The sequence below is a fragment of the Danio rerio genome, chromosome 22 (genome assembly GCF_049306965.1).
Source record: "Danio rerio strain Tuebingen ecotype United States chromosome 22, GRCz12tu, whole genome shotgun sequence".
NCBI classification, from domain to species: domain Eukaryota; kingdom Metazoa; phylum Chordata; class Actinopteri; order Cypriniformes; family Danionidae; genus Danio; species Danio rerio.
In genome coordinates, this window is record NC_133197.1 from 23461347 (window position 1) to 23488720 (window position 27374).

At 40.9% G+C, this 27374-nt stretch overlaps 1 protein-coding gene across 3 annotated transcripts; it reads right to left on the minus strand.

Annotated features, from left to right (window-relative positions):
• Window positions 1-390: 390 nt before the first annotated feature.
• On the minus strand, window positions 391-26926 carry cfh (complement factor H). 3 transcript variants are annotated; one of them, NM_001199190.1, is given in 19 exon segments: window positions 442-647; window positions 6447-6491; window positions 14276-14458; window positions 14558-14734; window positions 14956-15123; window positions 22949-23128; window positions 23456-23635; window positions 23743-23898; window positions 23980-24141; window positions 24263-24436; window positions 24518-24694; window positions 24770-24937; window positions 25026-25214; window positions 25568-25735; window positions 25857-26039; window positions 26147-26223; window positions 26324-26429; window positions 26521-26688; window positions 26837-26906. In NM_001199190.1, coding segments are annotated over 18 exon segments (2706 nt in total). In that variant the 3' UTR covers window positions 442-647; window positions 6447-6471.
• Between the last annotated feature and the right edge of the window lie 448 nt (window positions 26927-27374).

Consider the following 27374-nt stretch of genomic DNA (forward strand, 5'->3'; position numbering starts at 1 on the left):
GACTGCAAGTTGTTCAGTAAAGCTGCACTTGCATCCTTCTCCACTGTATGTCAAACCTTTCCATAACACTCATAACAGGTAGAAAGGTCAATGTAAATTTCTTATAATACAAGTATAATTTCAAGTATTTTTTTAAATGTGTTTTTTTTTCAGGCTTTTAATCTCCAAGGCCATAAAACAAGGCCATATTTTTTTTAAAGTTATAATTATTACATTATTTAAAGTTAAAATAATGTGGTTGTCAAAAATAATTACAACCAATCTTGTGATTTTGTTTAGAAAGCAATTATTTTTTATTATTCACCACACACTTTTCATTTACTAACACTCCAATGTGTAAATAAAATGAGGAAATGGAGTTAAATGTAAAAAGAGACCACACTTACTGTAATGGTTGAATATAAGCTTTATTCTCAAGCATTGTTAATGCAATGTCATATTACTTTAACTGATGCAGCAGATTGAAGTATCAAGCAAGAGATAGATAGATAGATAGATAGATAGATAGATAGATAGATAGATAGATAGATAGATAGATAGATAGATAGATAGATAGATAGATAGAGATGGAGAGAGAGAGAGAGAGAGAGAGAGATGTTTGTCCATCTTCATTCATCTGAGGACTCATCAGATCTTCATACAGAGCACTAATAAATACAGAGTAACATAGTTACAAAGATTGCTTTACTAATAATGAATATTACAGGATTTTTATCCTATTTAACATTCGGGTAATGCTTTCTTTTACAACCTGTAAAGTACTGTGTAAGCACAGTGAAATAATGGTTGACTTTTCTGTAAGTATAGTGTAAGAACATATGTATAGGTATAAGGGAACAAGCTGTAATGTTTGGGTAATAAGGGGGTAACAACCAGATATGCAACACGCAAAATATTGCATAAGTATTTTGAATTTATGGTGTATTTTTCTATAAATTGCAAAGGAGCAAACCATAATGTTTGGGTAATAAGGGGGTAACAATAAAATATTCAACATGCAAAGTACCATGTAAGTACATTGAATATATGATGTACTTTTCTTTAAGTATTGTATACATATAAAACATTATGCAAGAATGGTGACAACCTAAATCAACCTGGAAACACCTGCGTAAGTACATTAATAATAGCACCCTTAGTGCTTGGGCTTTATATGGGGTGTTTAATGAATAAAAGGTTTACAACCTGTGAAAATATAAACCCTTATTGTATACTGTGTGTATTTTAAATCTGCAATTCAATATAAAATATATTTCCATACACTACTTACCTTTTGAATGTTTACTCGTCGATCTCACCACAGCCGTCAATGTCTAAACATAACTATCAACGAATAAATTTGCGTGATATAGGTCTAACGTCAGGGTTCAATGTGGATTAAAACAGGCTAGCATCTTTACTGCCATTTGAAGAGAGAGAGGGGGGGTGGGTGAGATTACATTTCAGTGAATGTTTAGCTCATGTTTTATAGAAAAATGTAGTAATTTGGTCTTCAATTAATTAAAACTGCTTCTTTACGCTTTCTCTGTTATTACTGTTCAAATATTCTTCTTCCCTCCTTGTTCCCTGTGGTTAAAGGGTAAATGGAGTATTTGTTCCCCCTTGTTAATAATTAAAGCGCAGAGGGAAAAAAGTTTAAATATTGTCATGAACACCAGCAATCTACTACCTGAGATCGCTGGTACACACTCTTACATTCATAGGATCTAAAAATCCGCCATGTTATGGACTACAACACCCAGTCATACAACACACACACATACGCACACACACACACACACACACACACGCACACACACACACACACACACACACACACACACACACACACACACACACACACACTGTTTCCAGACTGGTTCCAGATCATGACTGATTACACTCCCACAGCTGAAGCTGCTCAAGGACTGAATAGTGCACTACATAAGGAGCACAAACACAAACACTGTATCTGAGCCTTGTCTCCTGTTTTAGTGACACTACAGTATGTTTAACTTTGTCTTGTTTTGCCGTGTTTGATCCTTGCCTTGTTTATCTGTGTATTCCTGTCTGCCGCCTGCCTTTTGACCATCTGCCTGTTATTTTGACTACGACTCTGGATTGCCCTTATACATCTGTTTGCCCCTGTGTTGACTATTGCTTGCCTGACCATCCTAATAAACCTGCATGTGGATCCGCACCTTTGTTGTCAGTGTCGCATACTAGTAGGACTGCATAATTTTGCTCTAAAAACCCCAATAAGTTAACTGAACTAAATTAATTGACTAAACTCAGTGCCTCAATTTAATTGAGAAATGGAGTCTCCCAAAACTTGCATATTATGTTTATTTAACTTGCCGGTTTTGTAGACTTTACTTAAACTGTTCAGTTCACCAAACTTACTACTAATTCAATTAATTTAGTTCAGTCAACTTATTAGGGGTTTCAGTGTGTGTGTGTGTGTATGTGTGTGTGTATATATATATATATATATATATATATATATATATATATATATATATATATATATATATATATATTAGTGGTGTCAATCGATTAAAAAAATTAACTGATTTATCACGCTTTTTTGAAAATTGATCACGATTAATCTCATTAAAAAGACTGAAACTTGTAATTTTGGCTATTCAAATGTAAAATTAATGTAAACACAAGACAACAACTATTTAAATTCAAAATATAATTCTTTATTATAATTTTTGTTTAACTTGTAACATATTTCATCATGTAAACAACATACCCACAATAAACCGTCCAAATCCTGGCTTGACAGCCATATTTATTGCAGAAAATAAAACACAGGCATGTTATTGCTATTTGAACTTTAAAACAATCAATGCCAATAAATAAAACATTGATATATATATATATATATATATATATATATATATATATATATATATATATATATATATATATATATATATATATAAATATAAATATATATATATATATATATATATATATATATATATATATATATATATATATATATATATATATATATATATATATATTAGGGATGCCGGTATTTGTATTTGTTGAGGGGGGAAAAGTATTTGTATTTGTATTCGAGTAAAATTCAAAATTGCGCAAAAATATATATTTTTTCTTTAACACTTCTAATTTACGTTATAGTGAAAGTATTGTTTAATTATACCCATTATATAAATTATAGACATGCAATATTGGTTGTTGTTTTTGAACATGTGACAAGAAATGTCATTGAAAAGAAAATAACATAGAAGCCATTATCTCATCCATGGTTAAACCAACAACTAATAAAATACCATTGTGAATATTATGAACCCCACCACCACCGTTCTTGTTGAAGGACACTGAATAGACAGAATAAAAACAAATAATACTTCAAAAAACTGTTCTTCTTCTGAAAGAACTTCTTTCCAATGCACAGAATTCCAAAAACTAAAATTAGCTAAATAAATCTAAATAAAACTCTGCCTGGGAGATCTGGCAGAACAAAAGTATTCTATATAATACTAAAAGATACAGCCCTGCTATTGTCATCTGCCAGCCACAAAACAGACACAAAGTTTTTTTTTTTTTTTTACTTTTTTATGTTTGAAACTGACTTGCTGGGGCAGAATGTGGCTGTGTTGATGGTTTGGTGCTTGTGGAGGATTTAGCAGAACATAGCTGTGCTGATTGAGGGGATTGATGCTTTTGGGGGGTTCATAGACAGTATCAGGAGAGGATGCTTTTAGTGCATGTGATAATACATTACATAGAAGGTTGCGCGGTGGCACAGTGAGTAGCACTGTCGCCTCACAGCAAGAAGGTTGCTTGTTCGAGCCTCGACTGGGTTCTCCCCATGTTGGCGTGGGTTTCCTCCGGGTGCTCCGGTTTCCCCCACAGTCTAAACGCATGCAATACAGGTGAATTGGGTAAGCTAAATTGTCCCTATTGTATGTGTGTGAAAGAGAGTGTATGGATGTTTCCCAGTGCTGGATAGCAGCTGGAAGGGCAGCCACTGCGTAAAACATATGCTGGATAAATTGGTGGTTCATTCCACCGTGGCAACCCCAGATTGATAAAGGGACTAAGCCGAAAAGAAAATTAATGATTATGCATAGAAGATGTTAACAGATGTTTAATATCTGTGCCTCTGCTGATTTCACTTTTGCACACATTATACAGTGTCACTTTGTTTTATCTGCAGCAGCACTGACTGTAAGATGCTTCCACAAAGAACATGAAGTTTTATTTTTTTACTGGTGGAGGACCAAGAAATGGCTCAGCAGCACTCTCACTCTTTTTCATGGTGCCCAAATGTATTTGAGGAGTTTCAAGTTAATAAAAAGTGACGGGAAGCTATGCTAAGGTTAACTAGCCTATAGCATATATCTTGCTGTCTGCAAAAGAGTTATTTAGACGTACCATAACACCCCCATAAGTGCATACTATTCGACACAACTGCAAAAGCATCGTTTTAACCTTTATAAACGAATGTTAACGTTACTCTGTCAACAGTCTATTGTCTAAATTACCGCGCTAACAGAGCTAACGTTGCGTAAACAGAGAGCACCCGATTGCAAACTTCAAAAATGCAGCGTAATGGAAAATCCCGAACAAACTCGGCTACAAGTTTATAAACTGCATCTGGAACCCAATTAAGGTACAAAAATCTATTTAACAAAAATAGTGATGCAGAGAAGTATTTTTTTCGCTCAGCCGAGCCTTCTCTGTCTGCTGCTGTGGAGAAGCTTGTGCCAGAGAGAGACCTTTTACCTCCGCCCCGCCCTCCGACTGAGCGTCTCTCTCTCTCTCTCTCTCTCTCTCTCTCTCTCTCTCTCGCTCTCTCTCTTACTCACGTACTGTGGTCTCAGGAGGAAACGCTGCTTTTTGATATAATGCTTTTCTTGCTCCCGAATACAAATAATTTTTCAAGTATTTGTTTGAAATAAGTATTCGTAAAAACACGATATTCGTGCCTTTCCGAATACCGTATTCGGGTTCGGATCCACCCTTAATATATATATATATATATATATATATATATATATATATATATATATATATATTATATGTATATACACACACACATATATATATATATATACATATATATGCATGAGTAATAATATATACACTTTTTTTTTTAAAAACAAAAAAAAAGCAATTAACATAAAATGCAAAAATTAAAGAAAAAAAATAAGCAAGTATCTATTATCCCCTATTCCTTACCTTGACTTATTTTCTAATTTGTGTCGAGATTTTTGAGATGCAAGTTTCAGAGATTAAACTATGATTCCATCAATTAGGAAAAAAACTCTTAAACATGTCTCAGTAAAAAAAAGATCAGTGTGCAATATATGCCAGTGAAAGACACTTCAGTGAAATTTCATTTCAGTAAAATGCGTTTTAGACTAAGTTTAAGTTTCGTCAGTAAAACCGGGGCAAAGATTAAATATTTCAGACAAAGTTTATTCATGTGAAATTGCCTGTTTTCAATAAATGTGTTATTAGATTATGTCTTTAACATCATGTTTATTGCCACTTAAAAATGCTAAAAATTATCTTTTTCTTGTCTCTCAGGTGAGGGGCAGGAAATAAAGCTAAGGCCATGGCTGTGTCGGTGCACAGATTTGCATTCATGTGGTGACCGGTATGTCTTGCAGGTTACCTTGGAAGAATGAACTCGAACCACGAGAGCACAGAATGCCTATGAGAAACAAGATGCTGCGAGCTTCCAGTTGATCATATGACCTTTACATTTCAATGACCTTTTAATGATTATTGATGATTTAATGATTATTTTATATACATATTTGTTTCGTTATTGTGAATATATAGAACTATTTTTGTGCTATAGCACTGTCAATAAAGACCATTTTTACAATGCAAATAACGATTTCAGCCAGCAAACCACTCGCACTTACTTACACACTATTTTTTTTTCTAAATGTCGAGATAACACCATCGTGAAGTTTTATTTTATTTGAGCAAAGAGGTTTGTAAAAAAATGTGTTGTACATTTCTATTTACTGTGCTCGCTGCTGACAAACCAGGAAATGTGAAAAAGGTCTATAACAGTATACCATCATCCATACGATTATGTAATCTATTTACTTTATTAAGGACTAATGATGGGTTAAGACATGTACTTAATGAAAAACTAACCTTAGGGGTAGTTCACCCAAATGTAAAATTTACTTACAATTTACTAAGTAACACATAATTTAAGTATATACTGAACAGCAAAGACTCTTCACTTCAAAGTCTATAATGCCTGCACCTACATTTAAACTTTCTTTATACTTATACAATACTATACGAACAGAAAAGTACACCGTTATATCACTGTACTTACACAGTACTCTAAGGGTTGTAAAAGAAAGCGTTACCAAAATTCACATTTTAAAAGAAAATATACTATTGTGATTTAAATGCCATTCTCAATGTCATCTAAATGTTTTATAGTGTCTTACCTCAGTGTTTTACTCCAGGACTTTCTCAGTTTGTGTCTTTCTGACCTGAAGAAATGCAAAATCACACATTTCAATAATATCAGTAAAACCTGAGCACAAGCAGCTGGTAACTAAGCATTTGTTAGAAAAAAAATACTGAATTATTTGTGGCATTTAAAATGTTGCTTGGCTCATTTTAAACTAATCTGGTGACCAATGTCATGCTTCTAAAAATGTCTAGTCTAAAAGTCTAAAAATGTATTTTAAAGGGGTGGTCCACTATGATATCATATTTTAAACTTTAGTTGATGTTTAATGTAGCTGTGTGAACATAAACAACATCTCTGATTGTAAAAAGTTCAGTGCAAAGGGAGACCTTGGGTTTTACATAGTTAGCTTAGCAAAGCCTACAATTAACGAATTTTGGGGACTACAAAAAATACTTCTGCCCCCTGTGAGATCACAAAAGTTCGTTACTCTGCATCCAAACTGAGCAGGTAAGGCCTGTGGCCAGAGGCGCTATAATGTTATAGCAGAGATGAAGCTAAAAATGCGTTGAAACGGTGCTATTCCACAGAGCTTCGTCTGTTTCTGTATTTAGGCTTCCATAGGACACGACACAAACACAGAAGTGCTTACAGTTCAATATTAATTATGTTCCAGAGAATTATAAAATACACAGGAAGCATGATTTGACAAAACAGCTCCAGAATCTCTCCCAGTTCAGTGCTGAATTCGGCTGAAATCTCCTCAAAGCAGAAGCTTTCAGGTACAACCAGTAAGTGTTTTTTATTAGTTAAAATTGATCAGTTTGTACAGTGTAACTGTATGCTGTAGCAACGATGTAAACAATGGGTAATGCTGCTTTGCGGGCAAACGATTTAGCTACAAACTCATATTTATCTGTCAAACTGCTGTAAACACACACACTCCACCAGCACGTTCGTGTCTCTTATGTGTGTGCGCGCACGCAACTGGCTGCACTGATTGTCTTCAGGCAGCTTTTACATGCGTTACACATCTCAGATAATGAAGTCGCAAAAGATATGTGGATGATTCATATTACTTACACCTGCATATTCCGGATACACGTGAAAGCCGTCATGTTACGCGTTGAGTTAAAAAATAAAGTGCTAGCAGCAGAAAAATAAATCCAGGCTCAAACAGGTAGTATCCCACATCTTCTGCTTTATTCTTCTGTCACGATATATTACAGAAAATAACTTAATCGCAGCACATTATAACGATGACCAATCAGAGTCTCTTAAGGGCGGGCCTTTCAGAGGAACTAGGAAATTTGACAGTCGTTTTCATGTTAGCTGAGTAGCTGTGTATAATCAAAGTGAGCTACATGAAAAAATAGCGCGATTTCCTTCAAGTGAAACATGAGTAAACATTGCTTTGCATCTTATAAACACAACCAAGCCTTAAAACTACAATGTGGACCACCCCTTTAAACAAGTGTATTTTAACAGTAATTTTGATCACAGTAATGTTTTATTTAGCAAGGGCACATTAAATTGATTAAGAATGACATCTAGGCATGTCAATTACCAAAATATCCCAGAATCCATTGTTGTTTATATGAACAATCATCAATATTTAGATGATTGATTTAAATGATATACTGAAATCACTAGTATTTAGTTGAACAAATTGATTTACCTTAATGCAAAAAACACTCAAAATGCAAACACCTTTGCGCAAAGAAAAGGTTTTAGTGTAAATTAAATAATGGCAAGATTGTGAAAAGAATAAGTGAAAGTTCATTTAACAGAAATATTTGATCAAATGTAAGGACTAATATACAGCGAGTCAAAGTGACTGCTTAGATCCCTTTGAAGCTCCAATAAAACTCAGTTTGGAACTTCAGCCCATAGGTCCCTAGTGAAATTCACTATATAGTGGAAAAATACTGGAATGATTTAATCAAAAAGCTTACTCTTGTTCCTCAAAAAAAATAAATAAATAAATAAATAAATAAAAAAAATTGACTAAATAAATAAATACATTGACATCCTGGATGAAAATTGGATAAGGGAAATGTTGCATTCTTTAGTGAACTGATGTTTAAATAAATATTTAAGTATGTATGTTTAACTGACAAGGATGATTTAAAGAATATCTGTATGCTGTCAATAACTGACCCTGCATTAATTCAAACCTGAATAAAAAAAGACCTATTAACATGTTTAATATGGTCATTAAAAACCAGTAAAATTCATGGAATTTTGACATGGTATTTTCCAGGTCTGGAAAAGTTTTGGAAAAATAAAAAAACCAACAAAAGTCATGGAAAACAAATATCTGTATACTTGAATATTGGTTCCCCTTCGGGTGGGGAACGGAAATGCTATAAGTGGATTTGATTTTAGGAAAATCCACGTATGGGAGGATTCGGTTCAGAAGCCGCTTGTCTGAAAGAGTATGGAACGGGCCAATGAATGCCATTGAATTGGCAGTGTAAGCTTGCGCAGGTGTGCTTCATTGCCAATTATCTCCGCATATAAGCACAGGTGGAGCAAGCATTCGCTATCCTTTTCTCTTCAGAGCCTGTCAATAGCTTCTGAGAGAGTCTTTGAGTGTTCTCCTACCTGTGTCTACAGAGAGAGATCGAGAAGCAGCTTCTCCTGGTCCATAGCGCGTATACGCAGTGGCAGACAGTCAAGCTGGGTTTTCTCCCTTGCCTGGCGTTCTTTGGGTCTGGTCCTCCAAGAGCGGTTTGTATATAGGGAAAAAGTTTTTCTAAAAGAGCAACACGGTTTTGCAGCGCGTCTTTTTCAAGACGTTGCTCCGACCGTGCATTTCTGGATGCGGTGGTTCCTATACCCGGACGATGGGCACGAGCACTGCGTTTCATGTCTGGGGGTCCAGCATGTTAATTCTGTGCTCGCGGGCATTGCATGCCGTCTCTTTGATGTCATGTCTGCTGCGCAGTTAAGATCGCGGCTCGCTCTTGCAAAAGATGATGGTGATGGTTTATCCCCAGCCCCACGGCCGGACCGACTAGAGGGGTGTAAAATCCTTTCTTCCTGGATGCGCACAGTCTCTACCCTCGCTTTGCATGCTATGGCCACCTACCAGCGCTACCAAGCGCAGGCGCTGGCCCAGCTGCGGCAAGGATGGCTCCGACCCAGGACTGGGCATGAGCTTCGCACCCTGGGAAGGACGATTACCACTTTAGTGGCCAGGAACGCCCCCTCAGGCTAAACCTGGTGATGTGTGTGATGTTGACAAAGTTCGTTTTTTTTAACTCATCCATATCACAGGCTGGCCTGTTCGGCGACACCATCAGTGAACTCGCCCAGGAGTTCACGCCAGTGATGGAGCAGTCGGAGGCGATGTGTTATAATCTATTAGCGGGATCGTAAGACCGCTCTGTCCCACCGAGCCATCCACATCCACTGCTTTTCGCCGAGGGTGCTCGTCTGTAGCTTTTTGCTCCGCCGCCCCGCCTGTGCCTCCGGCCGAGCGGCTGCGCCGAGCATCTCGCAGGCAGTCAGCGCCCCCCCGCCCCAGGGTGCCGCTAAGTCTGGTAAACGGACCGCGAAGCATCCCCGAGACGGGCCATCCGGAGAGGAGGGAATTTGCTCTTTCTCCAATGGAGGGTGGGGCTCTTCATTTAACGACGTAAAAAAAAAAAAAAGACACCATCAAATCTTCAAAGAACTTTTTCCCCTTTCCTCGGATGTGACAGCCTGAACACTGCCAGTTTTGTACGCTATGCTTTCCACTTTTGCACTGAGCATTTCGCCAATGGCTCACAGAGTGTGAGAGAACGGTCTCCTTTCTCTCCCTCTCGCTTTTCCGCGGGACCCCTGCGCTCCCTGGGCGAGCCCACCCACTCCACGCTGCCTCACCGCGGGTATGTCAGCGATCGTGCAGGCGGGTTCACTTGCGAGGGCTCTGCCTGCCTGGTTAGCGCGGGCCAGCCCATCGCAATGGCTCATCCGTACGATCAGACTCAACTATGCGATACAGTTCGCGTAATGGCTTCCCAAGTTCACAGGCGTGTATTTCTTCTCTGATGTGTTCTAGGCGAAGGATGCAATCGAGCCGGCCCCTCCAGCCGAGATGGAGAGCGGGTTTAAAGCCCGTACTTCATCATGCCCAAAAAGAGCGATAAGTTTTGGCCAGTCTTAGATCTGCGCATTTTGAACCGCTGCCGTCACAGGCTGCGCTTCGAAATGCTTACGCAGAAGCGCATCAACCGATGCGTTCGTCCTCGGGATTGATTTGCAGCAATAGATCTGAAGGACGCGTATCTGCATGTCTCCATACTTCCATGCCACCGGCAGTTTCTGCGGTCTGCGTTTGAAGATCGAGCATGACAGTAAAAGTTCCTCCCCTTCAGGCTATCTGTCTCCGTGGGGTTTCACCAAGCTCGCGGAGGACGCCCGCGCGCCCCTCGGCCCACGGGCGTCCGCATGTTCAATTCTCCCGACATTGGCTGATTTTAGCCCACTCTCGGGGAAAATTGACTATGCTCAGAGACTAAGGGCTCTGGCACCTCCACCTGTTAGGGTTTCAGATCAACCGAGAAGAGAGCTGGCTCGCCCTCGTGCAGAGCCCCTCCATTCTCAGGTTGGAGCTGGACTCGATCACCATAAAGGCGTGCCTCTCTCTCGAGAGCACGTCAAGCCAGTGCTGGACTGTCTAAGAGACTTCGACAGAGAAATGTGGTCCCTGAAACAACATGATAAATATGATTAAAGAACGAAGCAACTTACATTTAGATGCACGCACACAATTAAATAACACCGCTAGAAAAGGAGGACGTTTCTCATGTGCTCCATGCTCTGCAGACTATTACCGACTGACACACGTATGGTAAACTTTCTGGAACATTCTAAACATACTCAGTCTTTCCACAAGGGGCCAGCAACAGTCCACAGTTCTTAAGTAGGGTGAATAAAGAGCCCTTTGCAACACCCCCTGAAATCTTTTCACAGGCTCCTGGGGCATATGGCATCCGTGGCCGGGATCTCGCCAGTCGGATTGCTCCATATGAGACCACAACGGCATTGGCTTCACGATCGGGTCCCCAGACCCGCATGGCACGCGGGCACACACCGAGTGACTCCACTCCGCTGTTTCACCGCGCCCCCACCCCCTGGAGGGACTCCTCTTTTCTACGGGCCAGAGTGCCCCTGGGTTAGGCGTCCAGGCATGTTGTCGTTTCGACAGATGCTTCCAGTACGAGTTGGGGGGGGTGGGGGGGTTGGCATGTGTTGCGGGCATGCTTCTGCGGACCTGCAGAAGGGGACCCAGCTGCATTGGCCTACCAACTGCCTAGAGCTGTTGACAGTGTTTCTCACTTTGTGCTGCTTTTTACCGGTGCTGAGGGGGCAACACGTGCTGGTCAGGACGGACAGAACGGCGACAGGAGCGTATATCAAGTGTATAGGGGATGTGCGCTTCTGCCACATGTCTCAGCTCGCTCGCCGTCTGCTCCTCCGGAGTCACATGTGGCTGAAGTCGCTGCGTGCTGTTCACATGCCGGGCGAGCCCAACCGTGCGGCCAACTGGCTCTCACGGCAGCTCCTTGCCCCGGGAGAATGGTGACTCCACCCCGAGTCTGTTCACTTGCGTTTTCCCCAGTGAGCCTGCCGCGCAGTTACTGTGCAAACCCAGGGAGGACAAGGAGCAGGTCTTGTTAGTTGCACCTCTCTGGCCCAATCAGACTTGAATTTTTGAACTCTCCCTTCTCGCGACGGCCCCCCCTGGAGGGTCCCTTTGAGAGAGCACCTACTCTCTTATGGACAGGGTACCATCGGGTACCCTCGCCCAGATCTGTGGAACCTCCACGTGTGGTCCAAAGACGCCAGGAAGACTTCGGTAACCTACCGATGGCGGTGGTTAATACCGTCACACAGGCTAAAGGCCCTGAAGTGGAGTCTATTCACTGAGTGGTGCGCTTCTCACCGAGATGACCCCCGATCTTGCCAGATCAGTGTTGTGCTTTCTTTCCTTCAGGACAGGTTGAAGCGAAGGCTGTCGCCCTCCACACTGAAGGTATACGTGGCAGCTATTTCTGCTCATCTTGATGCGTAGATGGCGGCACCGTGGGGAGGCATAACCTCATCATCCAGTACCTCAGAGGTGAGAGGCATACGTTCCACCCTGCCCCCTCTCACGCCCTCTTGGGACCTCGCGGTAGTGCTACAAGCCTACGTGAGAAGCCCATCAAGCCACTTGATCCAGTATCCTTGAGATTTCTGTCCTTGAAGACAGCTCTGGTGGTCGCGTTGGCATCGGTTAAGAGGGTCGGGGAACTGGAGGCATTTTCGGTCAGTGACTCGTGCCTAAAATTCGGGCCAGCCTACTCTCACGTTGTCCTGAGACCCTGGCCTGGCTATGTGCCCAAGGCTCTTACCACGCCGTTTAAGGATTAGGTAGTGAGCCTGCAAGCGCTGCCCGCGGAGGAGGCAGACCCAGCCCTTTCATAACTGCGTCCTGTTCGCGCTTTGCGAGCCTATGTGGACCGCACTCAGAGCTTTAGATCCTCTGACCAGCTCTTTGTCTGTTACGGTGGTCGGCAGAAGGGAAGTGCCGTATCTAAACGGAGGTTGGCCCCCTGTAGAGTGGACGCCATCTCCCTCGCTCTTCTGAGCCAGGGTGAGCCGTGTCCCCCAGGGGTGAGAGCGCACTCAACACGGAGCATTGCATCCTCTTGGGCGTTAGCACGCGGCGCCTCTTTGACAGACATTTGCAGAGCTGCAATCTGCGAATGAAGCCGGTTTCCTAAAGGTTATTAGGTAACCCTTGGTTATTGCGGAAACAATTTGGTTGGGGTGTTGAAACACGCTTGCTGCGCCATTCTCCCTAACACGGAGGTACGTGCGCTTCTTCAGCTTTGTCAGTTCCATTCCCCGTTCGGTGAACCCTACAGAGTTCCTCCGAGGTCCCCAGCATCTTACTCAGCGGAGGAGTCAGATGTTGGCCTGTTACGTTGGCATGCCCACCGGTCAGCCCGCGTTCTGGGTATAGGTGCCCGCTATGCGTAATACCCACTAGGCAATCCCATATGCTTATTCTGCCACGGTTCAGTCCTCCCTCTCGGGCGGACCCGTGTTTTCCCTCTCCGCTAACCACCTTTTATTTTGCGTTCTCCCCTTCTTAGGGCTAGTCCATATGTTCTTGCCATCATACCTCCCCACTGGGTAGCTGATGGCCTCCGCAGCGTCCTCCCTATCGGGACTGCACGCTTCCCAATGTACTGTCGTTATTCCTAAAATTATCTAGATGCTTGCGACTTCCCAAAATCTAAATCTGTAAAACTTTTGTTGAAGTGGGTTAAGTAAGGGCCAGGAACCACGTTGGAGGACCGCGCCTCTCATAATGTAGGAACGTTCACGCTTACTTGACTATCCTCTCATCGGAGGCGTTGTTAAGGTGAAGTCATTTCCAAAAATCAAATCCACTTATAGCATTTCCGTTCTCCTCCTCGGGGAACAAAGGGGGTTACTTCTGTAACCTCGAACGTTAGTTGTCTTCTATTCTGTCCTTGGCCAATTACATACTCTCACATTATTAGTGCAGTGTAAGCATTATCTCAATCAATTTCCCATAGATATAATATAAATGAAACTAAATAGATTGCTAAGTGTTATACGATATGCTGTAGTTAATTTGGACATGCATTGTTTTTCTTTTACCATGCATTTGTAAACATTGCATGAAACATTAGGTCATGAAAATTTACTTGAAAGAAAATTGGAAAAATCATGGAAAAGTCATGGAATTTTAGTAGTAAAAATGTGTATGAACTTTGTATTAAATAAGACTTAATATTAAATGAGTAAAGCTAATTCCTGTATGTCTGATTATACATAAACACATCTACTCACATGATTTAATGTCCGACTTCCCGTCGAGACATGTCACTTTCATATAGTGGTATCCTCTATTAGCGGTAGTCCATCCATCCTTGCAATCATAGTAATCATAATGATTATGCATTAAGAAGGTTGTTCGCTGATCGAGTTTCATGTTGTGTGCTTCAAGAATATCTTGTGAAAATACACAAGGCTCTGTGACAGAGACAAATAAAAACTGATGAAATATTAAGTTCAAAATTCACTTCATGATTAGAGTGATCCAAGAGAATCATCTGGAGAAGAATGACTCACTCAGACATTTCGGAGGGGTTTCCCATCTCCCGTTTTCACACCTGTAATATTCCTTTCTCCCACTTAACACATAGTAAGAATTGCATTTATAGGATACCTCAGTAGGGATATTATCATCTGGATTCCTACTATTATAACTTCCATTTTCAATATAAGGAGGTGGTGGGCAGATGTCACCTAAACAAATTACCACATCAGACACATTTGAATCCATTTTATGTATTTTTAATAGTCATCACTTCAGCATTGTGACCATTTAGTATGCTGTTAATGATATTCATAAAACATGTTTTTACAGTATTCACAATCATTCCCAGCTGACATTTGCAGCAGAGCTAGTCAGATGTGACCAACTATAAATCTTATGGTTTATTTTCATCAAATTTAAAGTGACTCACTTGTGCAGACAAAGTCTCCAGTCCATTTTCCATTTTCACAGATCCACTCTCCTCCTGGAATTTTATTGTATGGCTTCAAGCATTTGTATTTCAGAGTTTCTTTATTGTCGTACTCATCTTTATCTTTTTCCAGCTCCATGAAATTCTCAAATGGCCTGGGACACTTTGCTAATGGGAGAAGTAAATACAAAATGTGGAAATGTATAAATGGTGTTAATGCATTTTAGAATGACTATGATAATATGGCCAAACTTTATTAATCCGGGGTCGCCACAGCGGAATGAACCGCCAACTTATCCAGCAAGTTTTTACACAGCGGATGCCCTTCCAGCCGCAACCCATCTCTGGGAAACATCCACACACACACACACACACACACACACACACACACACACACACACTCATACACTACGGACAATTCAGCCTACCCAATTCACCTGTACCGCATGTCTTTGGACTGTGGGGGAAACAGGAGGACCCGGAGGAAACCCACGCGAACGCAGGGAGAACATGCAAACTCCACACAGAAATGCCAACTGAGCCGAGGATCAAACCAGCGACCCAGTGGTCGCATCATATTTAGTAGTGTTTTGCGATCATCCTTTATGTATGTTGATAGCATGTCTTATTTTTTTTTTGCAATTTCATTGAGGTTTAACATCACATGTTTTGACAAATAATTCAACCCCCTTTTGTATCTGTATCATGCTTCACTTCCTGCTTTGCTACTGTTCGGACGTCTTTGCCTACCGCTTTGCTTATTGCACTGTTGCTTTTAATATTTTATTTACTAATTTTAACTTCAGCCTATCAGCACAGTGCCCAAATGACACAGCTTGAAGATCAATATCAAATCTACAAACTTTCTGGAATATATCTTTACTAACAAGAGTGGAATTTTCAACTGAACAACCTCCCGCTACCACCAGCTTACATTCCTGAAAGGGAAAAACACAGAAGGCTGTGGAAAAGCCACCGATAGATATAGATTGACCCAAAATCTCACTGCTGCACAAAATGCCACAGACGTCTACAAAAGATTGCAGTTCTTGAAACAAAGCTACTTGTTGTAGAACGTCCAGGTTATGTACGTAAACCACGTTCCCCGAATAGGGAACGGAGACGTGTGTCTGTATAAACAGACTTTGGGAGTGCTTTAGACGACCAATCATTTCTGAAGATATAAAAAGGGCCAATGAAATGCCAATTGAATTGGAGGAGCTTAGCTCCACAGCTGAAACTGATGAGCCAATCAGGGCTATATCAGTCGGCTGTGTGAGTTAGCTCGATAGAATTTTGCCTGCTGAAGAGCCGATCGCTCAGCTCCCAGCTGGAGACTCTGTGACCAGCTGGTGCTGTGGCAGTTGAGACACACGTCTCCGTTTTCTATTCGGGGAACGTGGGTTACGTACATAACCTGGAAGTTCCCCTTCATATGGGAACTTCTACGTGTGTCTGTATAAACAGACTTTGGCAGTCTGTATGGAAAGCCCGTCACGCTCCTGATGTTTAGTTTGCCAAGCCAAAGCGTGAGCGCACTGACATAACCAAGAACGCAACCTTCCAACGTCCCCTAGGCCCAACATATTACCATTACATGGGAATAAATGTTTAATGTTATTCGGGGGTCATAAGTGTGCTTTTACCTAGCTAATATAGACTAGGGATTTTTGGAAATATGACAGTACATTGGGAAAACGTCAGTCCCTGCAGGGGGAGGACGCAGCGGAAACCACCTGCTACCCAGAAAGGGAGACCTGATGGTAAGGAGGCATATAGAATAGCCCTAATGAGGGGGAGTGCTACATATGATAAGCTGGTTAGCGGTTTAGGGAAGACACGGGACCGCCTGATAAGGGGGAACACACCGTGGTAATAATGCATATGGCATCACCAAATGGGGATGCACATAGCTGGCACCGATCCTCAATATGCGTGTAGACCAAATGGGCGTACCCACTGCACACTGAGCCATGCATTCGACTCCTCCGCTGAGTCGATGATGGGGGCCTCGGAGGAACTCTCTAGGGTTCCTCTGAGAAAGGAAATTTACTAGCAGAGTAGGATAAAGCGCACGCTTTTCAGGGTTAGGGAGCATGGCGCAGCTTAATTCCCCCCCGATTGATTGGGGTACCCAATAACCGGGAGGAAACGGGCTCCACTCCAAGATTATAAAACCTCACGAATGTGTTAGGTGTCGCCCAACCCGCAGCTCTGCAGATATCTGTAAGAGAGGCGACGCGTGATGAGGAAGCAACACCTCTTGTAGAGTGCGCTCTCACGTTAGGAGGGCCTGGCTCGCCCTGGCATTGATAAGCGAGGGCGATGGCATCAACTAACCAACCTCTTTTTTGATACGGCACTTCCCTTCTGCCGACCACCGTACCAGATGAAGAGCTGTTCACATGATCGTACATTTTGCATTTGTTCCACGTAAAGGCGCAAAGCGCGAATGGGACAAAGCAGCGAGTGGGTGTAGCCTGCCTCCTCCGAAGGCAGCACTTGCAGGTTCACTACCTGATCTCTAAATGGGGTGGTAGGAACCTTGGGCAAATAGCCAGGCCGGGGTCTCAGGACAACGTGAGAGTAACCGGGCCCGAATTCAAGGCACGATTCGCTGACCAAAAATGCCTCCAGATCCCCAACTCTCTTGCATGACGCCAATGCGATCAGCAGAGGTGTCTTTAATGACAGAATTTTAAGAGATACTGACTCGAGTGGCTCGAATGGATCTCTCTGCAGATGTCTTTGTAGGAATAGAGAGAGAGCCCAAGAGGGCATGAGAGGGGGGCGGGACGGATTTAACTGCCACGCGCCTCTGAGGAATCGGACAATTAGATCATGCTTCCCGAGCGTGTGCCCGTCTGGGGACTCGATCGCAAAGCCAACGCCAAAGTGGTCTCATGTGAAGCAAACCGAGCGGCGTGACCGCGGCTGCGGATGCCATATGCCCCAGGAGCCTCTGAAAATTTCTTCCTGTGGAGCTTGTTTACACAGGAGAGCATAAGCCTGGCGCGCTCCTCAGAGAGGCGAGCAACCATAGCGACCAAATCCAGCTCCAGCCCGAGATAAGAGATCCTCTGCACGGGGCAAAGTTTGCTCTTCTCTCGGTTGACCTGAAACCCCAACTGGTCGAGGTGCCAAAGCACTTTGTCTCTGTGCATAATCAGCTGATCGCGGAACGAGTCTAGAATGAGCTAATCGTCACGATAGTTGAGTATGCGGATGCATTCTAAAGTCATTTTGTTTAAATGACAGTTCAGTCTGCGCAGATTTAGGATTGGCCTTAACCCCCCAGCTTTTTTTGGGCACGATGAAATACGGGCCGGAATCCCGGACGTCATCTCGGCTGGAGGTACCTGCTTGATTGCATACTTCGCCAAGAGGACAGCAATCTCCTCTCGCAAGACAGGGGCACTCTCGGGGATTACCCTCGTGAAAGGGATACCCGTGAACTTGGGAGGGCGAACTTGGGAACGGCGCCCTGGAGCGGTGGCGTCACAGTCCCGCGGGAGGCTCGGCGTTGCCGATTGGCTGGTGGAGCGGGCAGCGCAGGGGCGCCTGGCCTGCAGCAGTGAAGGCTCTGGCCATGAGAAACTCTGATAACCTGCATGCCCTGGAAGGGAGTTTGAGCGAATCTCCAAGAGTAGAGCGGCTAGCACGCTCCACCTGGGGAACCGCCTTATATCCCCTGGCCGCTCCATCATAGAGGGAGGTGAGAGCGGGAGAGCACGATTACCGGGCAGAAAAAGGTGCCCTCCATGCCTGCATAAGCTCTCTGTGTACCTCCGGAAAGAAGGGGACGACGCCTTTTTCTTCACCCCCACGTAGCACCCGTCTAAGCGGTCCAGCCGCGGTTAAGGGGGACAAGCCATGACCAGCCCGGAGGATGGACCAGCGCTCCCACTCGAAGCAGAAACAGAACGCACTGGCGAAGAGCGAGGGGGCCGCAGGCTCGAAGGCGACGGATTATCCCCCACTGTAACCCCTTAGGCCTGCCCAAGTGCTAATTGCTTGGGGGGGAGCAGCAGGGGTGACTTGCCCTTATAAAAGAGCTCGCCGCGACCTCATTTGCGCAACAGTCAAGACATCGCAATGCGGGCAAGAACATGTTGGACCCCCAATTATTTGACACAATACTCGTGCCTGTCATCCGGATCGAGGAAACCACCGCATCCAGAAACGCACGGTTGAAACGACATCTTTAAAAAGAATTGCTGCACGACCATGTACTCTCTTTGTTTGGCAATTCTACTCTTTGTAGAAAACTGCTCTTTCAGATCACAAGCAAAACGCCAAGGCAGGCCCGGCACCAGGAAGTCAAAACTGAGGGGGCACTTTAAATCCATAGGGGGGCACTAGACCTGGTGACTGATTTTGGTCTCTTGTTTCTTTCATTTAGGCTATTTATTCACATTTATTATTACCTTGCATTACTGCCTAAGTTACTGACCTAAGGCAGTAATATAGGCTACGTTTTAATAGTAATAATAATATGCAGTTTCGCTATTACGAATTTTATTAACGATGGTAATGCTTACCGCTTATTAATGCAGACGGATCATAGCTTCAGTGCCAAACGAGTGCTTTAAATCATATGTTATTCTCCTTATATCCGTTTTATTTTAAATAACAGGCCTATGAATGTTTTAAAGTTTTAGGTAAAGACGTCAAATTATGCCCACGCATGCAAGCTGACCCACGATCAGACTATTAATTTAACCGGTAAATAACTATAGTGAAATCAGCTTAACCGAGTCATCCCGCTTCACGTAGCCTATATTATCCAACCAACATCAGTGTTAGGGAAAAGCTAAATGTTACAATCTAATGTCATTTAAAACAATTACTTAGTTTCATTTTAATGCATTAGTGTAGCCAAAAAAAAACCCCCAAAAAAGATACCAAAATTCACATGTTATTACCGTTAAAATTGGTTAAATTTTGGCACGGATAACACACAACTCAACATGCTATATAACTTTTTTTTCATCATTTTAAATGTAAAAACAAAGATTTATCTTAGGCTATCATAAGTGTGTTTTTTTCGTGATATTGTAAACCATCATAAACCATTAGGTTACTAGGCCTACCCGTCATTTTATTTATTAATTATTTTATTTATTAAGCCTTTTTTTAATAGCTTGTTTTCAGGTTATTTTCATTTTAGGGCTACAAGTCAAAACAAACTCAATATGTTGTATTTTAGCTCTTAAAATAGATCTACAATTTATGTTGTTTAATTTTGCATGAGCAAAAAGTAGTATAGCATAAATGACATTTTTAAAAGATTATCATTCTGCTTACCTGCAGCACGTGAGAGGTTTCTCGGTTGATCCGCGATAAATCCACTTAAGCACTATATTCCATTCATAACACTGCAAACTTGACTTAATAAACACAAAAGGCATTTATTATGTGTTATACCTTGACAGCTGCTGCATAATGGGATATTTCTCTACACAACTGTAAAATTGTGCTTTTTAGCAAAATGAAAGCAAACATTCAGAGAGTTCTGCGTTGTCAATTTTAGTTTAATTGTAATAATATTAATAATAATATTAATAAATAAATAAAAATATTATTTATAGTGTAGCCTACTGTGGGACTGTGCAGTAAACTAGGCTATTTGTTTTTATTAAAACATTTTTATAGGCTACATCTTCCCGAACTAAAAAATGACTGGCAGTTGCGTCTCTGCTAAAATTAATTTAACAGCAAGTTTCTTATGTGTTTTTTCCTTTTAGAGCTCAAGAGAGTTGTGTTTAAATAATTAGTTAACCAAAGCATGTAATGAATTAAGCTGCTCCTATCATGTCACCCACTTTTCTCCCTTGTGAGTTGAGTGCGCCTCCATCGCCGTGTGCGCGTTTTAAAGGCTATTTACGGGCGCACCTGACCTGATGCGGGGACCGGATCTCTGAACTATAGGACTAGTTTTAATCTCACCATTTTCATAATTCAATTGATATGTCATATATTTTAAAATATTTAAATGTGTGTTCTTAAGGTTGGAACGACAGGGGTGTTAATAATTAATGACTTTTCAGTTTGAGTGAACAATCCTTTATAAAAACTGGGGGGGGCACAAAATCTTTCTGAGGGGGCAATGCCCCCCTTTGCCCCCCCGTAGCGCCGGGCCTGCGCCAAGGGGACGGGAAACCCAGCTCAACCGCCGCTAAAACGTCTTCTCCCACATGAAGGAAATGCTTTCTTCAACGTTAGAAGTCAGCTCAGCAGAAGGGTTCTTCAGTCTCAAATGGGGTCTGAAGCAACAATTCTGACAAGCTAACTCACTTCGCTGACTGATATAGCCCTAATTGGCTCATCAGTTTCAGCTGTGGAGCTAAGCTCCGCCAATTCAATTGGCATTTCATTGGGCCGTTTTTATATCTTCAGAAATGATTGGCCATCTGAAGCACTCCCAAAGTCTGTTTATACAGACACACGTAGAAGTTCCCATATGAAGGGAAACTCCCGGATCACACAAGACCACTTCATCGTCAACCCCCACAGCATACAGCCGGTGAGCCCCGTAAATCTACTCTAGCTACTTGAAAACCGATGGCATAAACAAGGATAGGAAACCAAAAGGTTCTCGCGGGGTCAGATCTCAGATCATATGCTGCTTGAGATGCTATGCTGGTTGAGCTCAGACAGCAGCATTCTGCATCGCTCACAGCTGAGATAAGGACACTGATTTTTGAAGATTCAATAATCAGAAATTTTAGGAGCATTGCTACAATGACATATTACTTCTCTCATGCAACAATTTCTGATGTAAACAAAGAACTTGAGAAAACTTTGAAGATGCACAAGACTGCCACAGCCTCTGTCATCAGACACGCTCTCCTTGCTACCCTGCTCGCCTCTCCTAAATTAAAAAAAAAAGATGGAGGACTGGTGTAACTTTTACACTAATTTGCTGCAACCAAAAAGTGGCGAGCTTCACATCCACCTCTGTGCTCACCTGCAAGAGCCCCCCGGCTCTTGTCACACTACCAGGACCCAAACAAAGCCCCATCTTCAGCTGTTGAATGAAACAACTCTCAGTTATGTGTCGTGTGCCCGCTTAGATAACACTAGCCTTATCAAATGTTTACAGAAAAAGCGAGAACTGAGCATGCCTGTAGTTTTCTCTACGCAGATTAGTGTTTTATTATGTGACAGAAAATTAAAGGCCTCTTCAAGTTGTATAGCAAATAATTCAAAAGTGGTGTCTATTAAATGAAGGCCATATCGCTGGCACCAAGCATATCTGCAGACTCTGTTGATTTTCTCCTTGGTTTGATAAGCTCTAAAGTTAAGAATGTCATAGATGACATTGCTCCTGTTAAAGTCAGAAAGAGGACTGGGAGACAAAAAGCACCTTGGAGAAAGTCAACAGCAGTACAGATGATGAAATCAGATTTATAACATCTATAATAACAGCCTTCATGCTTTTAATGTGGAACAAAACATTGCTAGGCAATTTTTTTCCAAACCTTATAAATAGCAACTTAACGCCCACACTCTCTTTGCAGCAGTAGAGAGACAGATCAGATGTAGTCCAACATTAGGGAGGTGCAAATCAAGACTTTAAACACATCTGTTTAGCTGTGCTTTTACTGAATGAGCACTGTGCTTCGTCCGACAGATTGGCACAGAAGACACTATTATCTCTTTCTTTTCTTTTTCATTCTTTTAAAACCTACTTAACACATTTGAATATGTTTGTTTCTGTTTTTTAATCATTTATTCTTTGTTTTTATTTTCTTATACTTGTCTCTTTTATTCCTGTTTGTGTAAAGCACTTTGTGTATGAAATGTGCTTTATAAATAAACCAGCCTTGCCTTATATCTTTATACTTTTTATACAATGCATATGACAGCTGAAACTATATAGCAGGTGGACAAAAAGTGGCAACTCAAATTTTTGATGGTCTTCAATAAAATAGATTTTGCAATTATTATCACAATGTTTTCTGTTTATCATCACTGATCAAAATCTCACCTTCACATGTTGGTGGTTCTTCCCAAATTCCAAAGCGGCAGAAAACTGTACTTTCCCCTTTCATTGAGAATGGGGTTCGACATGCATATGTTACGCTAGATCCATCTACATAAAAGTCTTCATGTTTGGATGTTATGTCTGCATTTTCAACTTTTGGTGGAGCGTCACACTGGTCACCCCCTAGAGAAGTAAAGTATGTGAATTCATAAACTCTAAATACACTGAGGTAAATGTTATTCCATAGATTTGATTTTCCAGAGCACTGTCAATGTCAACCATCACTTCACCTCACAGACTTGTCATAAGAGTTTGAGAGGCTTAAGAAAACTCTTGTTTGATTTAACGACAAAATGTAAACACAAAATTCACCCAATACATTTTATAATGCCTGTATAAAGAAAATTTGCAATGATGCTTGAGTGGAGTAAATTATTTCAATTATTTAAAGTTGATTTCAATAATACAATACAAAACAATATTTGTATTTAATATTCTTATAAATCTCACCTTCACATATTGGTGTTTCCTCCCATTTTCCATTGAGGCAGGAAACTGTACTTTGCCCTTTCATTGTGAACGGACTTCGACATGCATATGTTACAATAGATTTATCTATATAAAATAATTTTGGCTTGGAGGTTATAAGTGCGTTAACAACTTTTGGAGGAGTGCTACACCTCACACCCGCTAAAAAAATAAATAAATAAAATAAATAAATAAATAAAAATCAGTAAGACTTTATACAAGGTAATTTTATGAATTTGTTTATGAAGCTGTTGGTTTGTGAAGCTCACCATTACAGGTTGGTGTTTCCCATGTACCTCTGATGCACTTTATGGAAGGTGGATCTGATATGAATCCTGGATCACAATCAACTTCAGCAGTTTTTTGATCTTTAAGTTTTAGTTTTCCATTCTGAACACTGGGCAAATCACCACATTCTTCCTCCCCTGTAAAGACAGATGACAGAAAACACCTTTGAGTACATTATCAACTGTTTCACACTTGACACTGAGAATAATCAAACTCACGGATGCACAGAGGAGCATCAGAGCCTTTGCTGCACGTGACTGAGCTCCACCATTCCCCAGTCAATGGTTTGTAACCCTCGTTGCAGGAGTAAAGGACTTCTTTCTTGTTCAAGGGTTGACTAAACCCATTTTTCACATGTAGACTATCACAATCTTGCTTTTCTGCAAGGAAACAGTTTCAAGACGCTTTACATATTTTGTTTTATATGAGCAATATACAATTATTAGACTGAATAATAAAAATAAAAAAATGAGTGGAATTAATGGCAGTAATCTTACAAACCAGTGCACTGCTGTAAACCTGTCCATTGAGCCTGGGGATTACAAGTTATTTCAACAGTTTCTTCAGGTTCAAATCCCGGATTACATTTATATTGCAATGTTGATGCAGTACTGTAACTTTGTCTTAGAGCTCCTTCAATTTTTGCATTTCGGATATCAGGTCTTCCACACATTCCTGTAAATCAAATATTCATCATAATAATTTGAATTCTTTTCGGGAAATGAGAAAACAAAATTTTAAAACACCACAACATACCAGTGCATTTCTGTATGCCTGACCATTGACCCGAGGATATACAGGTGATTTGTACAGTGCCCTGTGGTTCAAATCCAGGGTGACATTTATATTCTATTGCTGCATTGAGTTTGTACTTTGATTCCTGACCTCTTGTGATTTTTGCATTTGGCAGATCAGGAGATGCACAGACGATTTCTGTAAAACAAATCATAGTAAGTCAAATTTGAGGACTCATTTGCACAAATTGTGAGGTTTAACAGCAGGACATACCAACACACAGGGGTTTTGGTGTTAATCCATCTCGTGTGCATGTGGCCTCTTCTGCCTTTTTATAATACCCCCAAACACACTCGTAATATTTTGATTCGTCCAGTTTCCAGGTCCTCCAAAAGGAGGTGGACACATGCTGGTCACGTGATGGAGGTTCACATGTAATCACTGAAATAAGATTTGAGATCTTTAAATAACATGCAGTAAATAACCAAATCTAGAAGTGTTTTTTTTTTCTCTCTCTTTCTAATCTTACCTTCACAAACAGGATTAGAGTCCCACTGCCCATCATCTTGACATGTAAATGTTCTGCTGGTTTCTTTTGATCTAAACCAGGTTTTTTCAGTGCAGGTAATTGTCACTCTTTCTCCAGCTTTGAAAATAGTTTTTCCTTCTGGGACGACCTTTTTCACCTCATAGTTTGATGTAAGCTCACAAGTTACAACTGTAGAAGGCATACCATTTAAACCAGTTATATAGAAATGTAAAAAAGTAAATTAATCACTGTTTAATAAATACAGTTTGTTGTCACTAAATAAGTATTACAAACACGTTTTAAATGTTTTAAGAACTTTTACATTTGCTAAATTGATATCTAAAATTGTCACAAATGTTCAAAAATGAAATAATATTGTTACATTTAGTCAACTAATTCAAATATTGGTGTGCTGACTGCATTAAAGCTCAGCCATAAAGGTAAAAGTCAGACAAACAAATATTTAGTTTTCAATAAATTAAAACCAATGATTCAGATTCCATGTTATTTCAACTTCACTTATCATAACAGCGGTGAATTACCATCACATTCAGGGTTCAGAGTCCAGCCATGTGAGGCACATCTGGGAAATGCATCTCTAATCTTGTACCCTTGGTTGCATCTATATTTTAATGTGGCATCTTTCTGATATACTGGCATCAAATCAATAAATTCTCCATTTAGTAAGTCAGGTGCTGTGCATGTTATCTCTGAGTTAAAAAAAATAAAAATAAAAGATAAGGAACAACATATTTAAAGTTGTTAAATCGCAAAAAAACTTGTGATTTCAGAAAAAAAAAAACAAATCAAATAAAGCACAATTGAACGAACCTATGCAGTTTGGAACCGGGGCACTCCAGTCGCCCTTCTCTGTGCAGTGAATGTCTCTGCTTCCGTCTATCTTTTTCTCAGAAGATGCACACTCAAAATGAATAACTTCGCCATAATTCCCTTCCTCTGTGTTGCCCGATGCAATCACCTCTCTGTCCGTGCGAATGGCTGGACATTTCACCGCTAGACAAGAAAATAAAATAGAAATCAATCGCTCAACAAAACTAATCTGTAAATACTCTTAAGTCGTTTATGAGAAAACAAAAGGAAATAGTGAAAAAAAAGCATACCTTCACACTCAGGGATGGCATTATCCCATCCTTGAGATCGGCAGGTACGCTGATTGATTCTGCTTGTCATTTCATATCTGTCAACATGTTTTAAACTCTTTACAGGTTCAAGAAATTTTAAACCGAGTATGACGGTGTGTCATACAATTGAATAAAAAAAGCATGAAACAAGTTTACCCTTTCTTGCAAGTATACACCACCGTTGTTCCAAATACAAACTCCGTCCCATCTAAAAGTTTAAAATCAGCGTTTGCTGCATCCCCTGGATGACTGCACTTTTTCTCTATTAAAATCAAATGAGTTTTACTCAGCATAATGCCATTTGTTTAATAACCCTGCAAAAATTATTTGATCACATTGATTTTTTGTCTTACTTGCACATGGTCGCGCAATGTTTTCACTCCATTTTCCGTTTTCACACTTTAATCTGTACATGCCAGTATACCCTGTCTCGCAGGTCACCTTCACTGTTTTTCCATCAGCATATGACGCTTCTGAAACTGGTTCTACATTTTCATATGTAATGTCATCTCGAAGACAATCTGAAGAGCACATATAAACACTACTCTTTACACAAAGTTTAACTGTCGTATGCATGCGCACACAAAATGTTTAGGAATATCCATACAATATAATATTTACATGCAAATCAATTGAGTTCTAATCAAGTGGACTTAAAGTTATACTTGCCTTTACACTGGCCACATTTTAAGCACAACAACCAAACAACGAAGCCCAGGAGTTTTACAGGAACATTCATTTTGAGCTCAATTCACAAGTAGCTTTTTTGTTGGTCTGTTTCTGAACCTCTTGCCTCTGGAGATCAGCAAGTTATTCATTTACCAAAGTCAAAAGAAGTTCAGTCTTACACCACAGCTCTCTGTGGTCAGGCAATATTTCCTGTTTAAAAAAATTGTTACAGCAATTCATATTACCATAGTAAAGTAAAAATTCTTGAGTCATATTTAAGTAACATATGAACAGGAAACCATGGGCAGTTGAAAAAATACTTCCTGTGTTCACCTTTGAACTTTGCAGTTTAATTCGGTTATTTTTTTTTTTCAAATGATTTGTGTTCTTCTTGAATCAGATCAATCAAATACTTTATAATTATACTAAATTAGATATTTGTGAGAAGGAAGATTTGCAACTCATTCAAGCCTCTAGATGCTGCAAAAGTAGCCATTGATTAGATCTGTAACTGCCATTGCAAAATGACCATTAGAAT